This window comes from Vulpes vulpes, chromosome 10, assembly GCF_048418805.1.
Source record: "Vulpes vulpes isolate BD-2025 chromosome 10, VulVul3, whole genome shotgun sequence".
Classification (NCBI taxonomy): Eukaryota; Metazoa; Chordata; class Mammalia; order Carnivora; family Canidae; genus Vulpes; species Vulpes vulpes.
In genome coordinates, this window is record NC_132789.1 from 7,424,822 (window position 1) to 7,446,302 (window position 21,481).

Sequence of the window (21,481 nt, forward strand, 5' to 3'; positions counted from 1 at the left end):
AGACAGGTAACTGAAGATGGTGGACAGAGGCTTAGCCTCACCTTTATGGCCCCCTAGAAACCCACCAATCATGACCACAACACACACACACACACACACACACACACACACCCTATCCAAGCAAATAGAGTCATCCATCCAGGTGGCTCAGCGTGAGCCATCTCCCTGAACAAGAGGACTGCTCGCCATGAATAGGGAAGGCGCTCCGGGCAGTCCATGCCGAGGTCTGTAAGTGGGACCATTCTGGATGTTGACTGGAAATGACCTGAGATCTTTGGGGGTAACTGGTCCAGGAGCCATGAGGCTGAAGAAATACCTCTGTGTAGGGCAGCTGCTGCCAGGCCCCAGTACCTCCCAGACACTAGGCACAGTTGCTGAAGCTCCCTCTAGTGGTTGTAGTCAGCATCTTGCCCACATGCCCACCCTGCCCTGCCCCACTTCCCTCCCCCACCCCCAGGGGCCCCAACAGTGGCTGTTCCCATGCCCTGAACCCTCTTGCTCTGGGGTTACCAGCAGCTCCAACCACCAGGAGGCTCTCTAACAGCAAAGAGAGCATATGTTTTGGAGTCAAACAGACCTAACACTTGCTGTGTGATTCTGGGGAGGTGACTTCACCTCTCTGAACCTGCATCCTCACTTGCACAAAGGGGATAAAGAGATCAACACAACAGACCTGGTATGAGAAATGCATGAGGCAATGCCTGGCAGACAGGTGCTCAGGAACAGTGGCGCTACAATGATGGGAGAGGGTCTGCTTGTCTGTGGGTATACCACACCCAAACTATGGTGCCCAGGGCCCCAGGGAGGGGACAGCTCTGCACTAAGGCATGTCCCCACTGGCATACTGTAGGGCTCTCAGCCCAGAAGAGTCGACTTGCAGGGGACACTCCCTACCTCTCTGATGGCCAGACTCTGGGGCTGGACTATGAGTGGGGATGAGGACCCAGGTGCAGCAGCTTTCTCCTGCTGTAAGCTGGGTCCTTCCGCTCCCCAGGTGGCTTTGACCCCAGTGTGGCACACTGGTGAGCTATGGTCAACAGCACCTTCTACCCATGGTAGAGGAAGTGTGGATGGTAGGGTCCACCCCAGGGGTTCAGCCCCACATACTCACATCATCCACCTTTGGCTCTGTCACAGGGACCCACTTGTAGATTCGCAGGGATGTGTCACCCACAGTCACCCACTTCTTTTCCCTGCAGAAGATGAGGAAGAGCCCATTACCAGGGGTTTTCTGGGGCAGAACCCTGCTCACCCCTCATGGGGGACACAGGCCATACTGCCTTGGAGGAGCTACAACACGGAGGCTACTCAGCTTGGGGTAAAGGGAATGATCCAGATTACTCCAGATCTAATAGCTGAGCTGTTGGGCAAGTCCCTTCGCCAATCTATGCCTCAGTTTCCCCATCTATTAGAACACATGGGGTCATCAATCTCTCTGGGCCGCCATGAGGATTACATGAGACAGCACGTGTTAAAAGCATCCCCATGCCTTAAAGGATGTGCCGAGTGAGACTGGGAGGACAGAGGGGCTGCAGATAAGGACAATTCTGGATGAAGGGAACAGGGTCCCAGGGTCCTCCAGCGTTTGCCCCACACTGCTGCCAGTTGCATAGAGCCAGTGAACAGGGCCACCCCAACCTCTTGGGCAGCAGAGAGGGCTTCAGGCCAGCAAGGCATTTCATTTCCTCCAGGGGGTAGGGGGGTCTCACCAAGGGCACCCAGGGGCTCACCCTGTCCTCCCTGCAATGCCCCTGAGGTCAGAATAAGGGAGGCAGGAGAAGACAGAGCAAGTAACCACCCAGCGCTCGTCAGGGCAAGTGCCATTTGAAATAGCCAAGGAGGGGCAGGGGAGCAAGGGCAAACTTGGATGGCCAGTGGCCATGGCCCCAAGGGTGGGAGCACAGCCCGGATTGTGGACAGCAGCCAGCCTGAAGGATGCTCTGAGACCCCACATCCTGAGTCTAAAATGAGCATGGGCTTCTGGGTTTTCCCTCCTAATACCCACATCTGCACACTGCCCCCACCCCACTCCCACCACATCCCAAACTCCTGAGGGACTGTATCCAGGACCCCACAGCTACCAGAGGCAGGTTTACAGGTAAGGAGAAAATCACAAGCCATGAGAAGGAAACTGGGTGACTGGTTTTCATTAAGGATGATAATTAACACCCTTCCCCTCCACACCACTCTGCTCCAAGCCACCAACACTCCCTAGATTCCTGCCACAGCCTCCAAACTTTGGTCCCTGACCCCTGCAGTCTACAAGTCAGGTCATGTCCCTGCCCCTAACACTGGGAATGAGAGCCAGAGGCCATGCACCTGACAATATCGAGGCTCAGAGGAATCACACAGAAAGCAAGCTGGAACTCCATCCAAGCAATTTGGGCTCCAGGGTCCCTGTTCCTGGCACCAGGCTCTGCCATCTTAGGAGAAGTGGGAAGTCACAAAGGATCTCTCTCAGCTGTCTGATGAGGACGTAAGCTGATTCAAGGAACCGACAGTGGAATGTAGGGCCAGATGCACAGGTGACATAGCTTCCAGAAGCCCCCAACAATCTTAGTGACCAGGGTTCCACTAGAACTGAGATTTATGTGTGGCATGAGCATCTCTGTGAGCTCCCAGGTACCTGAGCAGCCTTCCCTCCATGGGTGGGTGGCCTTCATGTGCTGGTGGGACACGTTACACCTGGCACTCCTTCACCATGGGGGGCTCAGGGCACCCAAACACACTCAAAGCCAGGCAACCCAAACCTCAGAAACCTCCATTCCCCAAATCATGCCTCTTCATGTCCTACATGTTCCCTGCTGGAAGAAGCCACGGTTTGGTTTTTATTTATTTTAGGACCATGTCTAGTGCCTTCTATGTGCTAAGCTCCCATACACACTTGCTCTAATATTCCCATAACCTTGTATGGCAGGAACAGTCACTTTCCCCATTTGACAGATAAAGAAACCAAGGCACAAGAAGATCAAGGTGTTCTTCCCAGGGCCAATATTCAAAGCTTCCACATGGCATTGCTTTTAGGAGCAGCTCCTCCCACCCCCATCCTTGCCCTCTTTTCGTCCAGAAAGAATTAAACGAAGGCACATATCTAAGTCACCACCCATCCATTTCCTATGTTCTGGAGGCAAGATGGACAACCCATAATCCCTGTCCTTCCCCACCTTCATTTTGAATAATCAGAAGATACCTGGAAGGGACAGGGGCATTCCAAGAACAACCCTGGTGACAAACAATAATAACAGCCATCATGTGCCAAAGGTGTATGTCTGCCGAGTACTTTATTTACAATAAAGCCCTCTCCCCCAAAAACTGCTCAATAAACCTATGAGAGGAGAACCATGTTCACTCCGTTTTACAGATGGGAAACAAGAGGTCCAGAGAGGTTACAGAACTAGTTCATGGTCACACAGCTAGACCAAGGCAGAACCAGGACTGGGCACAGGCTCTGACCAAGAGCCCAATCTCTGCGATTCTATCTCCTGTGAAAAACTAAGAAATCATTCCACAGAGCACATCTCCGTTACAGAAGCTGGACAAAGAAACACAAATCACTAGCATCCCACGCAAATGGCTAAAGGCACTCACTACTCACAATCCCTCAACTGACTTCATGGGCCAGGGCCCAGTAGGTCGGCAAATCCAAGGTTTGATTGTGCTAAAAACAAAAACAAAAGTAATTGACTTGCAAAACATAGGACGCAGCATCTCAAGGCAGAAAGTGTGCCAGATCTGGGCTTTGCAGCCTACATGCGAGCCAAGATGAATCCTCAAGCTGCACATGCTTCCCTGAGTGGTTGAGGGCCCTGCAACCTAAGGGCGGACACGGCCAGGTTCTCATGCCTCCCTTTGTTGCAGTTGGTGACCCCATGGCCTGAGTCCCCCAACTCAGCCCAAAGATTAGAAACCTTTCTTCAGTTGCCTTTCTACCGGATACTGAGGGGCTACAGGACGTAAGGAAAAGCATTAAGAACCCAACCTCAGGAATGGACCTGCGGTCTGGCCTTTGCCCACCAGCCCAGCAGGGAGACAAGGTCCTGGGCCTCAGGCAGTAAGTTAGAGCAAGCACCAGGCAGGACAGAATGGATTTCACAGACATGACCAGTGAGTGGGCTCTGAGTGTCTCCTCCTGCTGGCAGCACCTTGCGCTCAGAGAAACAGTGGAGTTCCTACTAGATCCCCGAACCCATCATCCCAGAGCACACAGCCCCTGCCCTCAATGAGGGAATTAAGCTGCACTCACTACTTCATATCTGGGGTGGCAAACAAGTGCCCAACAGGTATGTTTTGTCTGGTCTGCACACTCATTTTTTAAATTTTAACTAATTGACAAGCTTTAAGAAGAAAAAAATCAGGGGCGCCTGAGTGGCTCAGTGGGTTAAGCATCTGCCTTGGGCTCAGGTCATGATGATCTTAGAGTTCTGAGATCAAGCCCTGTGTCAGGCTCCCTGCCTGCAGGGAACCTGCTTCTCCCTCTCCTCCCTGCTTGTGGTCTCTCTTTCAAATAAAACAACAACAACAAATAAATAAATAAAATGTGAAGAAGAAAGAAGAAAGAAGAAAGAAGAAAGAAGAAAGAAGGAGGAGAAGGAGAAGGAGAAGAAGAAAGACTACATAGAAATCTAGATTGCTGACTACTCTGATAAACACAGTGCCTTGGCCACAAGGGGCCCACGTGCCTGAGGAACAAGGACTCTCAAGGAGCTCCCAGCACTCACTCCCCTGGAGGCACTGGACCCAGATTCAGCAGGCTGCACCCCCACCTTGCCACAAAGCTGCCTGTGGGCACACCCTGAGTGCTTCTGCCCTGCTGCTCCCCACCCCCAACGTAACCAGTGAGGCTTAAGTATGTACCTTTCCCCCTCCAGACTTGGGCTCCTGGACAAAAGGGGGTCCCAGCTATAGCAATAAAGCCCCAAACACTCCCCTGCCCCCAGCACAGGCTCCCATATAAACCACAAGCACCTGTCACAGATTGTCTAGACCAAGGTCAATTTCTAATGTTTTTCCCGGTCCAGGTCCAAAGGCTAGCCAAGGAGACCATCTTGGGGTCACTGCCCAAGGGGACCCCACTGGCTCCCTCAAAGAGACTGCAAATCCCTCACTTTGTATTCACCTCCCAGGGCTAGTCCTTGACACCTTAGGAGGTCTTGTCTCTGACTGGTGTTGTCCTAACTAGGCCCAGGCTCATCTGCCCTGCCCTGCACTTGGCAGGACGGTATCCCCAAATGTAAAGTGGTGAGGGCCTAAACACGGTCAAGTTTCTTCCTCCCTCAGGGATGAGTGGGAAGTCTCCAGGGAACAGGACTCTCTCCTTCAGTAAGTCACTGAGGGACCCTTCAGACCAAGGGCCCAGGGGTCCCAGGGCCTACTTTGTGGCTCAAGTCTTTGTCTCCCACCCAATGACCCTCCTCCCCTGCTCTTCTCCACCCACACTGGGCCCCTAATCCTGGCCCAGTTTCCCAAAAAGGGGGCCCACCATTTTGTTCTTCTTCCAGCCATCTTGTGGCTGCCTCGCAGCCTACCAGCCTGCCTTGCTGGGGTACCAGACAAGGGAGGAAAAACAGCTGGTGGCTAGGGATGGTGTGGTCACGGCTGGCTGCTGGCTTTTTCAAGGTTGGCAGAGGGGGGGATTTTTAGGGGTCACCAGGGCTGAGAAGAAATACTACCCTAGACTTACGGAATAAATGGTATTCCAGATACCTCTGTTCTCTGGATAAAATACAGGATGCTGAATTCAATTTGAATTTCAGATATGTAACATTTAGTATAAGTATGCCCCCAATACTGCATGGGACATACTTACACTAAAATTTATACACATATATCACTTATTTTTAAAAAGTTATTTCATTGTTTATCCAAAATTCAAATTTAACTAGGTGTCCTCTAATTTTATTTGCTAAATCTGGCAACCCAATGTCCCCGCTACTAGTGAAACGCATGGTTGGTGGCCACGCAGTTAATAAACAACCCAAAGCCTCAAGGACTGACTGGAAGGACTATTCTGAAAGTACAGTGAAGGTGAGATTTGACTTCTCAGGGCCTGGGAAACCCTGGAAATAAGATGAAGTATTTTTTGCTTAAAAAGGGCAGGGAAAAAAAAAAAAAAGAAAAAAAAATCAGCAAAACATAAATGTTACAGCATCCACCTTACAATAAGGACACCATTAGTGACTGTTCCTATTTGCAGGAGTAAGTGCTTTTGGAGATACCATCCTGTTCTAAGAAGGAGAAAGCAGCACTGAGACCCGGTGCTGCCATGGTTCAAGAAGTTTGTCCAAGGTCACAGCAAGAAAGTGAACTGGAAGCCTGGCCATTAGATCCTGAAGTCTGAGGTCTTTATCATAACCCGTTTCCCAAAACACAGGGAGGGAGGGAGGGCAACACGTTCTTGTCCCCTTCCCCCAAACACAGGCCTGGCCAAGTGAGCTAGGCAGTACTGCCCGCCTCCAGGCTGCCTGTCCTGCCACCCACAGGGCAGAAAACCCCATAGCTCCATCTGCCCTCCCTGCAGAGCAGCTGGCCGACTGGCCCTACAGGAGCAGCTGTCAGGGTGCAAGAGCCTCTGTCCTGCTGGGAACCTGGAGCAGAAAGCTCCACCACGCCTCCTTGAACAGAGAAAGGCAGCTTGCCCCCAGCCCCTTTCTCACCTCCTGGGCCCTGACAGAAGGGACTCAGGCCCAGACACTGGTTCTTTCTTTGCACAGGCTCTAAGACAGGGGACAGCCCTAGCCTTCCCTCTGGGAATCCCACCAGAGAGGGGACTGTGGGCTTGTTTTCCTGTGTGTGTTTTGGCCTTGCAGCTGCTACTGCCATTTTTAAATGGCTCCAGTTAGGCACTGGGCACCCTGCGTGCCCTGGGGAGCTCCGGCAGCCCCCGAAAACTCCGATCTCAACTTTGGAAGGCCTCCCCTTCTCACGGTTCTGAAAATTCTTTGTCCCATTGGAGCCAAACCCAGCCCTCCGCCGGGCATCCGGCCATCCGCAGAGAGCCCTTTCCATAGGAGGCCCAGGGGCACGTGGACTTTATTGATTTTCCTCTTGCCTTTTTTGTTGGGTTTGACTCAGAAAGGACAGCTAACTTGTGATCCGGCGAGGCTGGAGGCTCACCCCCAGTGGGTTTTAGAGACCAAGGCCTCACTCAAGAAAGGCCACCCCTGAACATAAACACACCCCACCAGGGGCCTGCCCAGTTTTTTTAGGCTTTAAGTAGAAGGTCAGGACGAGCTCGCGAGGGCTGACACTCGGGAACGTCGAGGCTGCTCCTCCCTCTCCCTGACCCAGGTGAAGCCGTGGGAAAAAAAAATAATAATAATAATAAAGTTGAAATCAAGGAGCTGGGAGTTTTCAACAAGTCCGCCCGGGTGGCTGTGCTGGCGCGGTGATGTGCTTGCGCCGGGGCCTGGCCCGCGGCGGCCGATCCGGGCCAGACCCTAGAGCAGGCGGCGAACGCGTCCGGTCACATGAATCGCCGCGAGGCCACGCCGGACGGACTCCAGCCTGAGCTCCAGGAACACGCGCGGCCGACACCGAACCTTCTCTCCCCCGCGCCGAGAACAAAAACATCGGCTCCCTCGGCGCCACGCACGCGAGCCGCGGCTCCGGGAAGGGCAGACGCGGCCGAGGGGCGGCTTCGGGCCAGGAGGACGGGCCCGCCGACCTCCGCGCGGGCCCGGGCCGGGGGGCGGGGGTGCCGGGCGCCCCGGGCCCGCCGCCGCCCCGGCGCTTCCTCCTCGCGCTCGCCCCCATCTTTCTTCCTCGCCCAGAGCCCTCGCTCCAGGCAGCCCAAAGCGCTAAATTTAAACGGCTCGCGCTCTGCAAACTCCGCAGACTCGAGGGCGCCCGGGCCTGGGAGGCGGGGAGCGAGCGAGCAGCGAGCCAGCCGGCCGGGGAGGGAGGGGGAGGGAGGGGGAGGGAGGCCCGGCGCGCGGGCAGGGGCGCGGGGGCCGGCGCTGCGCCGCCCGGGGCGCGCGGGGAGGAGACGGAGACGGCGGCGGCCCGCTCGGAGCCTGCACAATGGAGCTCGCGCTCTCCCCTCCGCCGCCGGCATCGCGGCCCCGGCGCGCGGGAAGCCGCTTTCATGTGACTTGCACAAAACGAAATGGCTTCTGGGGCCGGCCCCGAGCCCCCCTCCCGGGAGCCGAGCGCCGCGGCGGGGCCGGCCCGCCGCTCCACCCGCCCGGCCCGGGGCGCCCCGCCGCCTCCGGGCTGCCGCCGCCGCCGCCGCCGCCGCCGCCGCCGCCGCCGCCACCGCGCCAGGTGGGCGACGGGCGCGAGCGCACCTGGGCAGCGGCCACGGCCCCCGCCTCGCGCAGGTGACCCGGCTCGCGCGCCGCCCGCCGCTCCGAGTCCCGGGCCCGCGGCGCCCGCCGGCTTTTTGTATGTGCTCCGGGGGTCGGGGCGGCCGCGGCGCCGGGCGGGCGGGCGGGAGGCGGGCAGGCGCCTCCGCTTACCATTTGCGCACTTTCTCGATAGCCGCCATGACCCTCTTGATATCATCTTTGGCGCGGCTCCTGGTCTCGGCTCGAACCGACCTGCCCGACATGGTTCTGGCGGGGAGAGAGAGGCTGGGGGAGCGCGCCCGCCGGGTCCTGCTCGCGCTCCGCGGCGGCCACACTCGCGCCCGCCCGCCCGCCCGCTCACTCACTCACACACTCACACACACACTCTCTCACACACTCACACACACTCACACACACACACACAAAGCCGGAGCCGCCGCGCGCCCGGGGCCCAGTGCGCAAGCGCCGGGCGCCAGCTGCACCGAGCAGGGGGAGCAGCGCCGCCGCGGCCGCCAGCAGCGCGGCCTCCGGGCGCCCCGCCGCCGCCCGCCCCGCGAGCCGCCCCCGCCCCCGGCCGGGCGCCTGCGACCCCCGCGCCCCCGGGGAGGCGGCCGGCGGCCCCCGGCTCCCCGCGCCCCGCCGCCGGCTCGGCGCGCGGACACTCACCCGGAGGCCGGAGGGGCCGCGGGGTGCCCCCCGCTCCCCGGGAGCGCGGCCGGCCGTGCAGGGGGGCGCCCTCCTGGGGAGCCACCTCGGCTGCCGGTGCGCGGCCCCGGGTGTGCGTGGCAGCGGGTGCAATGATGCAAGTTTCCTGTGGGGCTCCTGACTTCTCGGAGTTGAAGGCGGCGATTCGGGATGCGAGGTGCTCTTGCAGAGAGTTGGGCAACGGGGACCTCGGCTGGCCCTCCGCCCTGCGCCGACACGCGAGCTGGGACGTCGCTTCCCTTTCCCTCGTCCTTTCGGAAAACTGGAGCCGGAGGGAAGATGCCAGGACCCAGGGCGACCTTGCCTATTAAATAGCTTTCCGCGAAGGAACAGCTCATCGATGACCAGCGTGTCAACGGGGGCTCGTCTTTTCCCTCTGGGGTTGCTGTCAGAAAAGCACCATTTAAATTTGAAGCCACTCCTGACCGAAGTCCCAGGCTCCCACCAGATGCTGCTAGCGCACAGATGACCCTAGCAGGTGAACCGGGCTGGCCGGCCTGCAAGGAGGACTTTGGGGGGTGGTTTCTTCCCGCATGGTGCCTCAGGACAGCTCTGTGGAAGAATCTGCAATTATCAGGATAACCCAGGTGCCACATCTTTGTGTTCAGCGGCCACTACACCGACTGGACCAGAGCTACTTCGGGCCCAGATGGTTGCTAGGGAAACTGAGTGACCCCAGTAGCAAACCCAGTGTTTCTTAGAGATAAGCTAGTCCAACACCAGTCATTTTACCCCGGGAAACTGAGTCCCAGGGAAGTTCAAGGTCACAGTCATAAACTGGATCCCAGACTCCCACTCATTCCAGAACCAAGCAGTTTCCCCTGAGATTTAGTTTTTTTTTTTTTAATTTTTATTTATTTATGATAGTCTCACACACACACACACACACACACACACAGAGGCAGAGACACAGGAGGAGGGAGAAGCAGGCTCCATGCCAGGAGCCCGACGTGGGATTCGATCCCGGGTATCCAGGATCGCACCCTGGGCCAAAGGCAGGCGCTAAACCACTGCGCCACCCAGGGATCCCGAGATTTAGGTTTTGGGGAGAAAAGCTACTGGGGGAATAGAATGCCTAATACGAAAAATAAAATAATACCTCAGTGGATCATTCTGAACATTATATAGGAAAATGCGTCACAGCAGGCTATAAAACATTGTTATCTACTCTTGACCCTCTGATGGCTAAGGCCCACAAAGAACTTCTGAATATATATGTCTGAAAAAATAGAAAGATATTTGGGGCACCCGGTTCACTGAGTCGGAGAAGCATGCATGTCTTGATCTCCAGGTAGTGAGTTTGAATCCCATATCGGGTATAGAGATTATATAAATAAATGAAACTTAAAAAAATAAAATAGGAAGATATCAAATGTTCAAAAACCAGGGTCACCTGGGTGGCTCAGTGGTTGAGCATCTGCCTTCAGCTCAGGGTGTGATCCCAGGGTCCTGGGATAGAGTCCCTCATCAGGCTCCCTACAGGGAGCCTGCTTCTTCCTCTGCCTCTGCCTATGTCTCTGCCTCTCTCTGTGTCTCTCATGAATAAAGAAATAAAATCTTTAGAAAAAAAATAAAAAACCAACTGGTGAATGAATAAATGTGTGGGTATACCACACAATAGAATGCTATTCAGGTGTTAAGGAATGAAGTACTGATACATCCCACAACATGGATGAACTTTGAAAGCATAATAAGTAAGATAAGCCAGTCACAAAAGGACAAATATTATATGATTCCACTTACATGAGATATCTAGACTGGGCAAATCCATTGAGACAAAGCAGACTGGTGGTTGCCAGGGGCTGGGGGTGGGGGTGGGAATAGAGAGGGACTTCCAAGGGGTATGGGGGTTCTATGAGTGATGAAAAAGTTCTGGAATTAGATAATGGTGATTACTGTACACCATTGTGAATATACTTAATGTCACTGAACTGTACACCTAAAAATCTTACAGTGGTCAATTTTATATGTATTTACCACAATAAGAAGAAATCCAAATATCCAGCTCCTCCAAAAGTAGTGGAAAATCTGCAGACTGGTCCCCCAGTGCTACATGGTAACAATCAGCTGGGGGTGAGGTGCCCTGTGGCCCTCAGAGGAAGCTTTCCAGGTCACCAGTGTGTCACCAGGTCTCTTTACTCACTCACATTACCAGATGGCCCCTGCAGGTATTTGTGTTCTTGATCTTTGATTAAACTATAAGGCTTTCTACAAATGTTCTTTGTAAATCTAGAGTGTCACTTTCTATAGTTCCCTGTCCCCTGCAGATATTTTTTAACCTTCCTTTCAACAAAGCACAGTTGTTTTACAATCTGTGTCTGATAATTCTAATATTTCAACTATCTCAGGATCTGTTTCTCCTAGTTCTTGCTCATGGTATCCTATTTCCTTGTGATCAGCCTGGTTCTCTTTGGCCATACTAGGCACTGTATTTTAAGATTTATTTACAGTGATAATTTGAGGCTTAGGATGAAGTTACCTGCCTCTAGAGATTTACATTTACGTTTGCTTTTTTTTTTTTTTTTTTTTAGATTTTATTCATGAGAGACACAGAGAGACAGAGAGAGAGGCAAAGACATAGTCAGAGGGAGAAGCAGGCTCCCTGTGGGTAGCCCAATGTGAGACTCGATCCCAGGACTCCAGGATCACAACCTGAGCCAAAGACAGACACTCAACCACTGAGCCACCCAGGCTCCCCTACATTTGCTTCTGACAGGCTCCTGAGGGCACTGCTATTCCAGGACTACCTGCATCCAGATTCAGGGCTTCTGGGTCCCTGGGCCACCCAGATGATACAAATACAGGCTGCCCTATTGAGCTAGTCTGGTTTGCTTAGTATCCTATGCATGTTGGAGGGGGAAGGTGTATCAGTGATGTGAGCAGCTGGCTAACAGACCTACACTTTTCAACTTTGTGTACAGTGACCCCATGTTGATGGTTTGAAAACACCATGAAAATGGGCAAAGCTATATGTCAGGATCTTTTCCCCAACCCCACCCAAAGCTGATTAGTAAACATTTACCAGCTTAACAATAGGGTCTCAAATTATTGTGGGGCAAGTCTCATCTCCCAACCTGGACTTTTATTTCTGGCCTCTTAGCTCAAAAAACCATTCATGCTAGAGTTTAAATATTCTAGACTGATTATCTGCAGGGTTAAGATGGCTTCTTTGATGGATTATCTTTCAGGGTCCTCTTTTTCCTTCAATTTCTGCTATTCCTTATTATTTTGTCAGCATGTGGTGGCTTTTTAGAATCTTTTCAAATACTTTTTCTACCATTTTTAGTTGCTTTTAGCGTGAGAGGTTGTCTGGAACCCTGGTTACCGGAAACTGGAAGTCAGGCTCTCTCTGAATGTTGGTTATTATTTTAGATATGTTAAAAGAGAGATCATAGGGTTATAGAAGTGAGTTATTTAGTTGTGGCTTGTGTCTTAACCTCTCTGGGCCTCATCTGTAAAATAGAATGGAAATAACACATGCCTCGTGGAGCTATCATGAGAATTAAACACAGTGTTTGCCAAGGACTTAGAACAGTGCTTGGCACATAGTAAAAGTGCTAGAGACCAGAAAGTATTTGTTGAATAAAGGAGCTGGTGACCCCTTGCATCATTGTGACCCACGCTAGGTCAACTACCTCTCTTTCCTGGGCTGTTCAATTCAACCCCTAATCCACTGTTATCTGGGGGGTTGAGGAAGTTTCCACCTCTGGAGTGTGATACATAATTGTAAGGAAGTGCAGACCCTGCTCCAGCTTCTCGGCAGCCTTGGTCCTCACCTAGCAACTTGCAGCAGCAAGTTGTTTTCGTAAACAGAGATGCTTTGGTGTTTGGGGAGAAGGCCATTAGCAAAGGGAGAGTACCAAAGAGAAAGGAATATAGTCCCCTCCTCAGAGACAAGAGCCAAAGGGAGTACTACAGGGTATGAAACCCCTAACCTATTGCAGAGAAGGACACTAAAACTCAGAAGTCACGCAGCCAGTTAGCAGGCTTCTGGCCAGAACCCTGCTCTCCTGTTGTGGTTTCCAGGATTCCTCACTCCACATCCATTATAAGATTGGAAATCAGCATGGTGGGAATGTTGACGCTATGGAAATTAGCAAGTGCCATACATCAGGACCCTCCTGGTCCTCCTCCACCCAGAGCTGATTGGCAAATGTTTACCAGCATACCACTGGTGGAGCCTAATGGGGTCCCAAACGATAGACTGGGGATGTCTTGAAAAAAATTTTTCTTTGACAAACTAGATTCTGCAATCTCCCTCTCCATCTTTCTTGCCTGAAACTACAACTCAGATGCTCACCAGTTCAAATACTAGTTGATTGGCGATTTGCATATCTGTCCACGCAACCAGTGGCTTGCCCACAAGTTGGGCCACTTCAGGTCATATAAAAATAAAGAAATAGTGGACGTGAAGCGCTTTGAAATACTGATGTGTCCAAGGTGAGTCAGTGCAATCCAGACACTCTTCTAACAATGAAAGATTAAACACAGGGTGTCTGCTCAGGACCCAGTGACTTAGAGCAAAGTTAGAGAGACCTGTCCACAAACAGGCTTGGTGAGTTCCTGGTCAGGAGTCTAGAAGGAAAAAAAAAGAAGAAGAAAAGAAAAATGGAGTCAAGAAGGCTGTGCAAATGCCTTCTGCCTCCTTCCTGCATGCTGCCCAGCATCTGAATGTCCTTCCCAGTTCTGGGTGAGCCCTTGGGGATGAGGCCACCCCCCCCCCCAAGCTAGCAGTGGGGTCTTCTCCCTTTTCTGCCAGGGTGTTAGGTTCTGGACATGGGTCCCAACCTTAGCCAGCTGGCGGATAATTTAGCCAGTTGGTTTTTAAAAAATAATAGCTTTACTGAAATATAATTCGCATACCATAAAATTCACCTTTTTAAAGTGGTTTTTAGTATGCTTACGGAGTTGTGAACCATCGCCACAATTATTTTTAGAATATTTTTGTCATCTGAAAAAGAAACCCTCTACCCTTTAGCAGTCACTCCCCCTCTAATCCCCCCAGTCCCAGGCAACCACAAATCTACTTCCTGTCTCTATGGATTTGCCTATTCTGGACATTTTACATAAATGGAATCATACGGTATGTGTCCTTTTTGTCTGGCTTCTTAGCATATTTTCAAGGTTCACCGATGTTGTAGCAGGTGTTAATACTTCATTCCTTTTTATGGCTGAACAATATTCCATTGCACACATTTATCACAGTTTGGTTATCCAGTCACTGGTTGGTGGACACTGGGATGTTTCTGCTCTTTGGCTCTTAATGAATCAAGTTACTATGAACACTACCACGCAGGGTTTTGTACAGATGTGTTTTTTTCATTTCTCTTGCCTATATATACTAAGTAGTAGAATTTCTGGGCCATATGGTAACTCTATGTTTAACATTTTAAGGAACTGCCAGACTGTTTTCCACAGCAGCCACACCATATATGTTCCTATCAGCAGTGCACCAGGGTTCCAACTTTTCCACATCCTCACCGACACTTGTTCTTTTCTTTTTTACTTTAGACGTCCTAGTGGGTGTGAAGTGGCATCTCACTGTGGTTTTGATTTTGACTTCGATATTTGAGGGAGCTGAGGAGCAGTGGGAAAAGGCCTTACAGCAGAAGTGACCACTGGAGAGCCCAAGACCTCTCCGAGCTGACGGTGTGGCAGGGCCATGGCATCCAGCCTTCTTTGGTTCCTGCTCATTTTCAGAACTCATTTCTCCAATCTTTCCATTTATTTTGAGTTACCGGTAGTCTTCACATAAAGTCCTTTTCCACTTTAGCTAGCCAGAGCAAATTTCTTTTGCTTCAAACCAAAGATCCTGATTGATACTATATTTAAGCCACCCCTTAGTCTTTACATTTATTTATACTTCCTGAATGGCTTATTACAATCCTTCATTTCTCCCCAAACTGTAATAGTTTCCTTACTGTTGTCTCCTTTCCTAGCCATCCCCTCCTGCCCATCACCCAATCCTATGCTTCTCATAGCAATTGTAATCCACTTCTCCTTTAAACTTCAAGTTTAACCTCCTTGATTTAACAGATAAGGCCATCCATAATGTAACCACTGCTTTCCCTGAGTTGCTCTCCTGCCACTATCCCTAGGGACCCCTCATATTGGCTTAGAGTACCTCATTTATATAATTTCCTCTCACCTATCCTAATCTCCTCCTCCTCCCCACCCCATCTGCTCTAGATGCCCCTATTTCATATCACAAGATAGCGTAACTATCACTGACATGTGTTTCCCTCACTACAATGTAACCTTCTTAAGGGCAAGAACCATGCTTTGTGCCACATTGTATCCAGGGCTTATCACACCGTGTTGACACTGAGGTAACTTAGTAAGATGATCTGTAAGCCACAAGTTATTGCCATTGCATCATTTATTCTAAAAAGGTCGAAAGGTAGAGGTGGCCAACCGAACACTAAGGAAGGGGTGAGTGGCATGCATTTACTGAAGTTTTACTTCATAGCAGGCTGCCTTCTGGCAATTACCAGCAACTAGGAGGGATGTATAGTTAAACATGATTGTTCATGAAGGAACAAGATTGGGAAGGAACCCTGGGTGGCGCAGCGGTTTAGTGCCTGCCTTTGGCCCAGGGCGCCATCCTGGAGATCCGGGATCAAATCCCACGTCGGGCTCCCGGTGCATGGAGCCTGCTTCTCCCTCTGCCTATGTCTCTGCCCCTCTCTCTCTCTCTGACTATCATAAATAAATAAAAAATGAAGGAAAAAGATCACTGAGAAAATTGCAGTTACCTTTTAAAAATATATTGAAATCTCTGGAAAACTAAGGAAGACAAAAAGATGCCAGCACAGGACGTAACTCAGGACCTAAGGTTTATGAAGCTGATGCCAACTGTGAGCATTTCCATCTTTGGCGGGTGTCATATGAAAGAACACGTCAATTTCGGGGCTGGATACACATGTGACTTATTTTATGGTCTTTCCTGGGATCCTCTATTTCACACCAAGACTCCGGATATAAAGAAATGAGAGCGGCCAGATCTTCCACTTTGGAGACTCAGCTAGCCTCCGTTCCTCCTGCTGACTGTTCACATGAAAACGTTCTCAGTCTCACAATCCTACAGAAGAGCCTGCTAGACCCATGAGGACCTTGTCTTGAGCCGACATCCCCCTCTATGGTCTGACCACACAAACCTCTGGTTCACTGAATGCTTCTGGTTTTGGTGCACACTGTCCTGTCTGGAATGTTCTATCTTTTTCCATGACTGGCTGTCAACATCTACCATCTTAACTAAGGCACATTCCCCTCATGGTATTCTGTGTCACAGGGTCTGGGCTTTTTCTTTATGACTCTGAGCACAATTTGCAATGACATATCGATGTGTTTGTTTAACAGGAGCTCCCTAAAGACAATGGCCGTGCCTGTCTTGTTCACCGCCGCCTACGCCGTGCTAGCACACAGTAACTATTTGCTGAATTCATGAATGGACAAATGGATGAGCAAAGCCCATCTATGAAGAAATCAGGCACTCAGAGAGCAGAAGCCGGGCAGCAGCCAGCCCCGTACATAGGACAGTGTGCTCTGGCTTTGCCACGACCCCTCAACTCCCTCACGTTGGAGGCTGCACCTACCTGTATGTTCTCTGTGTCTTAGACCCCAGGTCCATGATACTGCTCCCTGCTCCCCGCTCCAAGGCTGGCATGCTGGCTGGTGGGCTGCGAGAACACGTGCCTTGTAGCACACCCCTCCATAGTGTTTGAAGTGCTGGCAAGAAGCATATGCTAGTTCCTTGTAACTAAACTTGTTCCCCTCTCAAAGAAAGCACCCCCACTTAAAGAGTAAGATATACAAAAATAAATACCATGTTTACATTGATGTGGTTTGTGACTTCCAACCAACAAAACAAGAAAACACGAGGGACACGGTCCCATGAGGTGGCGGCATCTTTGATGTGGGACTCCCCCACTGCACCACTGGTCATTCCAAACTATCAAGAATGGTAGCAGTAGCAGCAGGGGCCAGCGATCTTTCTGGGCCTGATGCCTCTCACCTGAGCATTGATAAATAGCCACCACGACCTAGAAAAGCAGGAGGACTGCCTTATGTATCAGCAACTCTGGATAACAAGCTGAAGGACATGGGGATCCCGTTAGTAACTGTCCTGTGAGGTCGGTCGGTCCCTATACTCTGAATTGCACTGCCACTGAAGAATCACATCAACCTGTTTGTTTGTTTTTTTTTTTTTAATTTTATTTTTAAGTAATCTCTACCACCAACGTGGGTGTTGAACTCAAAACCCTGAGATCAAGAGTCGCATGCTCCACCAACTGAGGTAACCCAGGGTTGTTTTTCGTTTTTGTTTTTTGTTTTGTTTTGTTTTGTTTTCCTTTAAGCTAGGCCAGCAGAGCGTAGTTATAGGACATATGAGTAGGGTGGCAACGCGCTGTTGATTCCCAATGCCCTGTATCTATTTATTACAGTCAATTTGGAAGCAGCTGCCTGCCAGAGAACTGCTGGCCAAATCCCTAAAGAGCATGCTCAGCCTGAAAACACCAGTGCTGAGGGCAGCCATGACTTAAGGACACAGATCTTTACAGAAAGACCCTTCTTGTCTGCAGTGCCTGTAACTGCAGCAGAGGCTCATGTTCAAAGAGGAGAGACGCCAAGTGAGAGGACCCAAAAGCAGGCAGCCCTGACCGGCTTCAGGAGTGTTTGCTTGAGAATGGAGAGGAAGGAATAGGGCAGATCATGGAAACAATTCAGGGGTCACAGAGTCAGAAAGGTGGTGCAGATTTCCTTTTTTTTTTTTAATTTTGAGAGAATTTATTGAGAGAAAGAGAAAGCATGGCAGAGGGAGGGGGAAGGAGAGAGGGAGAGAGAGAGAATCTGAAGCAGACTCCCTGCTGAGCACAGAGCCCGACACACAGTTCCATCTCACGACTCTGAGATCATGACCTGAGCCGAAATCAAGAGTCAGATGCTTAACCGACTGAGCCACCCTGAGGCCCCAAGATAATTATAGATTTATAGGAGTGTTGCAAAGGTAGAACAGAGAGTTCCCATGGACAGCTCTCACAGCGTCCCAGGTGTGTATACCCCATGTAACCACTCTATAGTGACCAGTGCCATGCTGGTCCCTACACTGCAGACCTGGACCACATGGCTTCCCCAACAGCCTCCTTCTTTCTGGAAATCCGTTCTGGGATCTCATTCTGCAATTCTCTATGGTGTCTCCCTAGTTTCCTCCAGTGTGTGACGGTCTCTCAGTCTCCTCTTGCTTGTCATGACTTTGACAGGATTAAAGAGCACTGGCCAGATTGGTTGTACACATGCCCTGTATTTGTAAAAATCTGTTGGGATGAGTGATCTTGGCCTAGGAGGTAGAGCAGCCTACAGCCTGAGGGACCAGTGTGGCCTGCAAGTTAAGAATGGTTTTCACAGGGATCCCTGGGTGGCACAGCGGTTTAGAACCTGCCTTTAGCCCAGGGCGTGATCCTGGAGACCTGGGATGGAATCCCACGTCGGGCTCCCGGTGCATGGAGCCTGCTTCTCCCTCTGCCTGTGTCTCTGCCTCTCTCTCTCTCTGTGTGACTATCATAAATAAAAAAATTAAAAAAAAAAAGAATGGTTTTCACATTTTTAAATGATTGGAAAAAAATCAAAAGAAGGTGATTTTGTGATATGTGGAAATTATCATAAACTCCAATTTCAGAGTCCACAAGTAAACTTGATTGGAACACAGCCATAACCATTCATTTCTAGATTGTCTGTAGTTGCCTTGTACTCCAACGGCCAAGTCAAGGAGTTGTGACACAGTCCATTTGCCCTGAAGAGCCTTGATGTTTATTCTCTGGCCTTTTATAGAGAAAGCCTGCTGACCCTGATGTAGAAAGCCTGGCAGGACCTGGTGTTTGCCTCTATTTGAAGGCAAAGCCAGCTAGTAAAGAGCTCCAGGTTCATCTCTCCAGCCAGTTCACAGGTGCTATTGTCAAAACCTGCAGAGACTCCTATTTGACCAAGTGCTAAGGATGCTGAAACGGGAATAGTTGGAGGGTAGTGCTCACCAACAACCTCCCCAGGTCTCACAGTGTGGTTTGTCCCATAAGAATAACTGCTGTCCTATTTTGAGCTCTGCCTCCTCCTGGTAACATTTTTCTTGTACCCTCGCCTTCAATCTTCTCAACCACCCAGGGGCTGTTCCAGGAGAAAACAGGTTTCAGAGATGAGCCACACTCATGTGTACACAGGGAGCCACGAAACAGCAGGAACAGAAAATGAGCCCAGTCAAGCCCATGGGCTTCCAGAGCAGATGCTGTGCAAACAAGAGACTCACCATGCTCAGGAGAAGCCTTGGGGTCTGGAGCAGAGGGGGCGGGGGGGGGGCGGTGGGGAGGCTCCTGGTGGTCCCTGAACTCTAGAAGCAACAAACCAGGATGGTTGGTTTGGTGGGTAGTGGGAGGCCCCATCTGAAACAGTATTCTTTTTCCAAAGGAACATCACAATGTTCAGTGCTTTGTCCCTAAGTCTTGATATACAAGCCCAACAATTACACTTCTTTGGTCTTTCCTTGCTCCCTCTGTGGTGTCACTGCTCTGCCACACTATTGGAGTGTCCAAGTGCCCTGCTCACCTGGCAGGAAGGCTGCCCTCCACTTCCTTCCCTGGGTGGGAGTGCTGGTGTCCTACATCTCCAAGGTCCATGTGGCCAGCAGGTGGGGCCGGCCGGGGATAAGAGGCCCTCCTGGGGCTGAACAGTGCACAGGTCCTCTCCATGTTGGTCAAACAAGTTGAAAGACAACCAAACAAAAGCACCTGCAGAAAGGGGCCCTGAAGATGAGAAGGAGGCCCACCGCCAAGCTGGGCTGGGAGTGGTTGGGAACTTTATTGACACGAATCCTGTGTCCCCTGCCGTTCTGGCCTTCCTGGATAAATGTCAGAGCCGGAGCCTCTCCTCCCAGAGGGGACTTGCAGCCAGGGAGGCCGGTTCGGCACAGCAGGAGCACTTCAGCTGTGGTGTGACTGTGGTTCCAGCTCACTGGTCCAGCCACTGTGGCCCAACTGGTCACTGACCAGTTCTGCTTAAGACCATTCTTCCAATACATGCAGTCAACAAGAACAAAACCAAACTGTACCCAATTTAATGAAGGAAGCCCTTGGTTGGTGTCCAGGCTGCATTCAATTCTGAGTAATTTTTTGAAGAAAACAAGTCATCTGAGAGTTTCCTGTTCCCTAAAATGTCCCCAGGAACTTTTTAACCAGCTTTGTAATATATTTCCCAAGCCCTTAGCAGCTGCAAAATTGGTTCATAAAGCTTGGGGGTTTTTTGGTTGTTTTGTTTTTGTTTTTGTTTTTTTTTTAAAGAACAAAATGTAAACCAGATTGCAAAATGTAAACAGATTGATGCTGTCTGATGAGCAGGTGCCTGTAGGACCCTGGCCCACGTCATCAATCCCAAGGTCACAGTGACACAGCCTGGTTTGGAGTAGTTCTGTTCTGTGCTCCAGAGTGTTCCAAAGACTCACAGAAGCCAAGTCTCCAAGTGGAGAGCACGCAGCAGGGAGGGCTCTGTGCATGAGGGATGACGCTACTGTCATTGACTTCTCTCACATGGACTCTGCTCCTGAGGAGGAAGGGCCCTCAGAGGAACAGAAATGTCATCTCACATGCCAGGGCCTCTGGGGAAGGACCCGGTTTGGGTGGAGGGGCGATGGACTGAGCATGTGTAGAGAAGAGCATTTGGCACATTTGTCTGAATGAGGACTCATTGGTGATAACATATCTCTAAAATCTAAACATAACTTTCACCTGTTTACACAATGATGGCACTCTCTTCTCAAGGTCAAAACACCACTGAAAACTTAGTTATGTTCCTTAAATTATCCCCTGAGCTGGGGAACTGGGCCCTGTTCTTGACTCCTACATGTTCTGAGGCCCAGCGGAATGTGAGGTCCTGAATCACCTTGGCTGGTTTGCGGAGGGGGAAGTTGGGGGAGGCTCACGGACTCTAGCTGGTGATTTTTGCCCTCTGTGGGGCTGGTCAGGTGGTTTATGGTCCAGGTGCAGCACACACAGGGCCCCCAGGGTGCTTCTTTGCATTTTCTCTGGCAGTTGCCACCAGGGTTAAGCATGGCCAGTGATGCTCTTCATAACGGCCATGCAACTGCTTAGGTATTTTGCTGCTGAGAAGCCATGAGCAGGGATTCTAAGGAGCCCCAGAGCACAGAGCACCACCACCCCAGTCAAACAGCGGGCAGAGGTGATCCACATCAGGCCACATGAGGTCAAGGTCCAGGTGGCACTTGAGCCATGTGTGTCCCTAGGAAGGCCTGCTGCAGGTGGAGTCCCTCTCTACCCCCAGGACCAGGCTACCTCTGGGTCCTTTTCAAACCCACTCTGACAGTGCTGCCTTAGATTAAGCAGGAAGACAGGCGAGGGTATCTAGCCATCATTTACATCCAGCTGCTAGTGTGTTTCTTGCCTCCACCCACTTTTCTATTTCAGAAACAGCGGAATGTCCAACTTTGTGAA

At 51.2% G+C, this 21,481-nt stretch overlaps 1 protein-coding gene across 2 annotated transcripts in view; it reads right to left on the reverse strand.

Moving 5' to 3' along the window:
* The window catches only part of BCL7A (BAF chromatin remodeling complex subunit BCL7A), a 30,377-nt gene extending 21,554 nt beyond the window's left edge, over positions 1-8,823 (reverse strand). The window contains exons 1-2 of one of the 2 annotated variants that reach the window (XM_072722772.1): positions 8,457-8,823; positions 1,112-1,193 (exon numbers count right to left, since the gene is read on the reverse strand). In XM_072722772.1, coding sequence (XP_072578873.1) covers positions 1,112-1,193; positions 8,457-8,548 — 174 coding nt within the window. In that variant the 5' untranslated portion in view covers positions 8,549-8,823. The remainder of the gene's footprint in view (positions 1-1,111; positions 1,194-8,456) is intronic. The other variant, XM_072722771.1, reaches the window with a different exon arrangement.
* Positions 8,824-21,481: the final 12,658 nt, after the last annotated feature.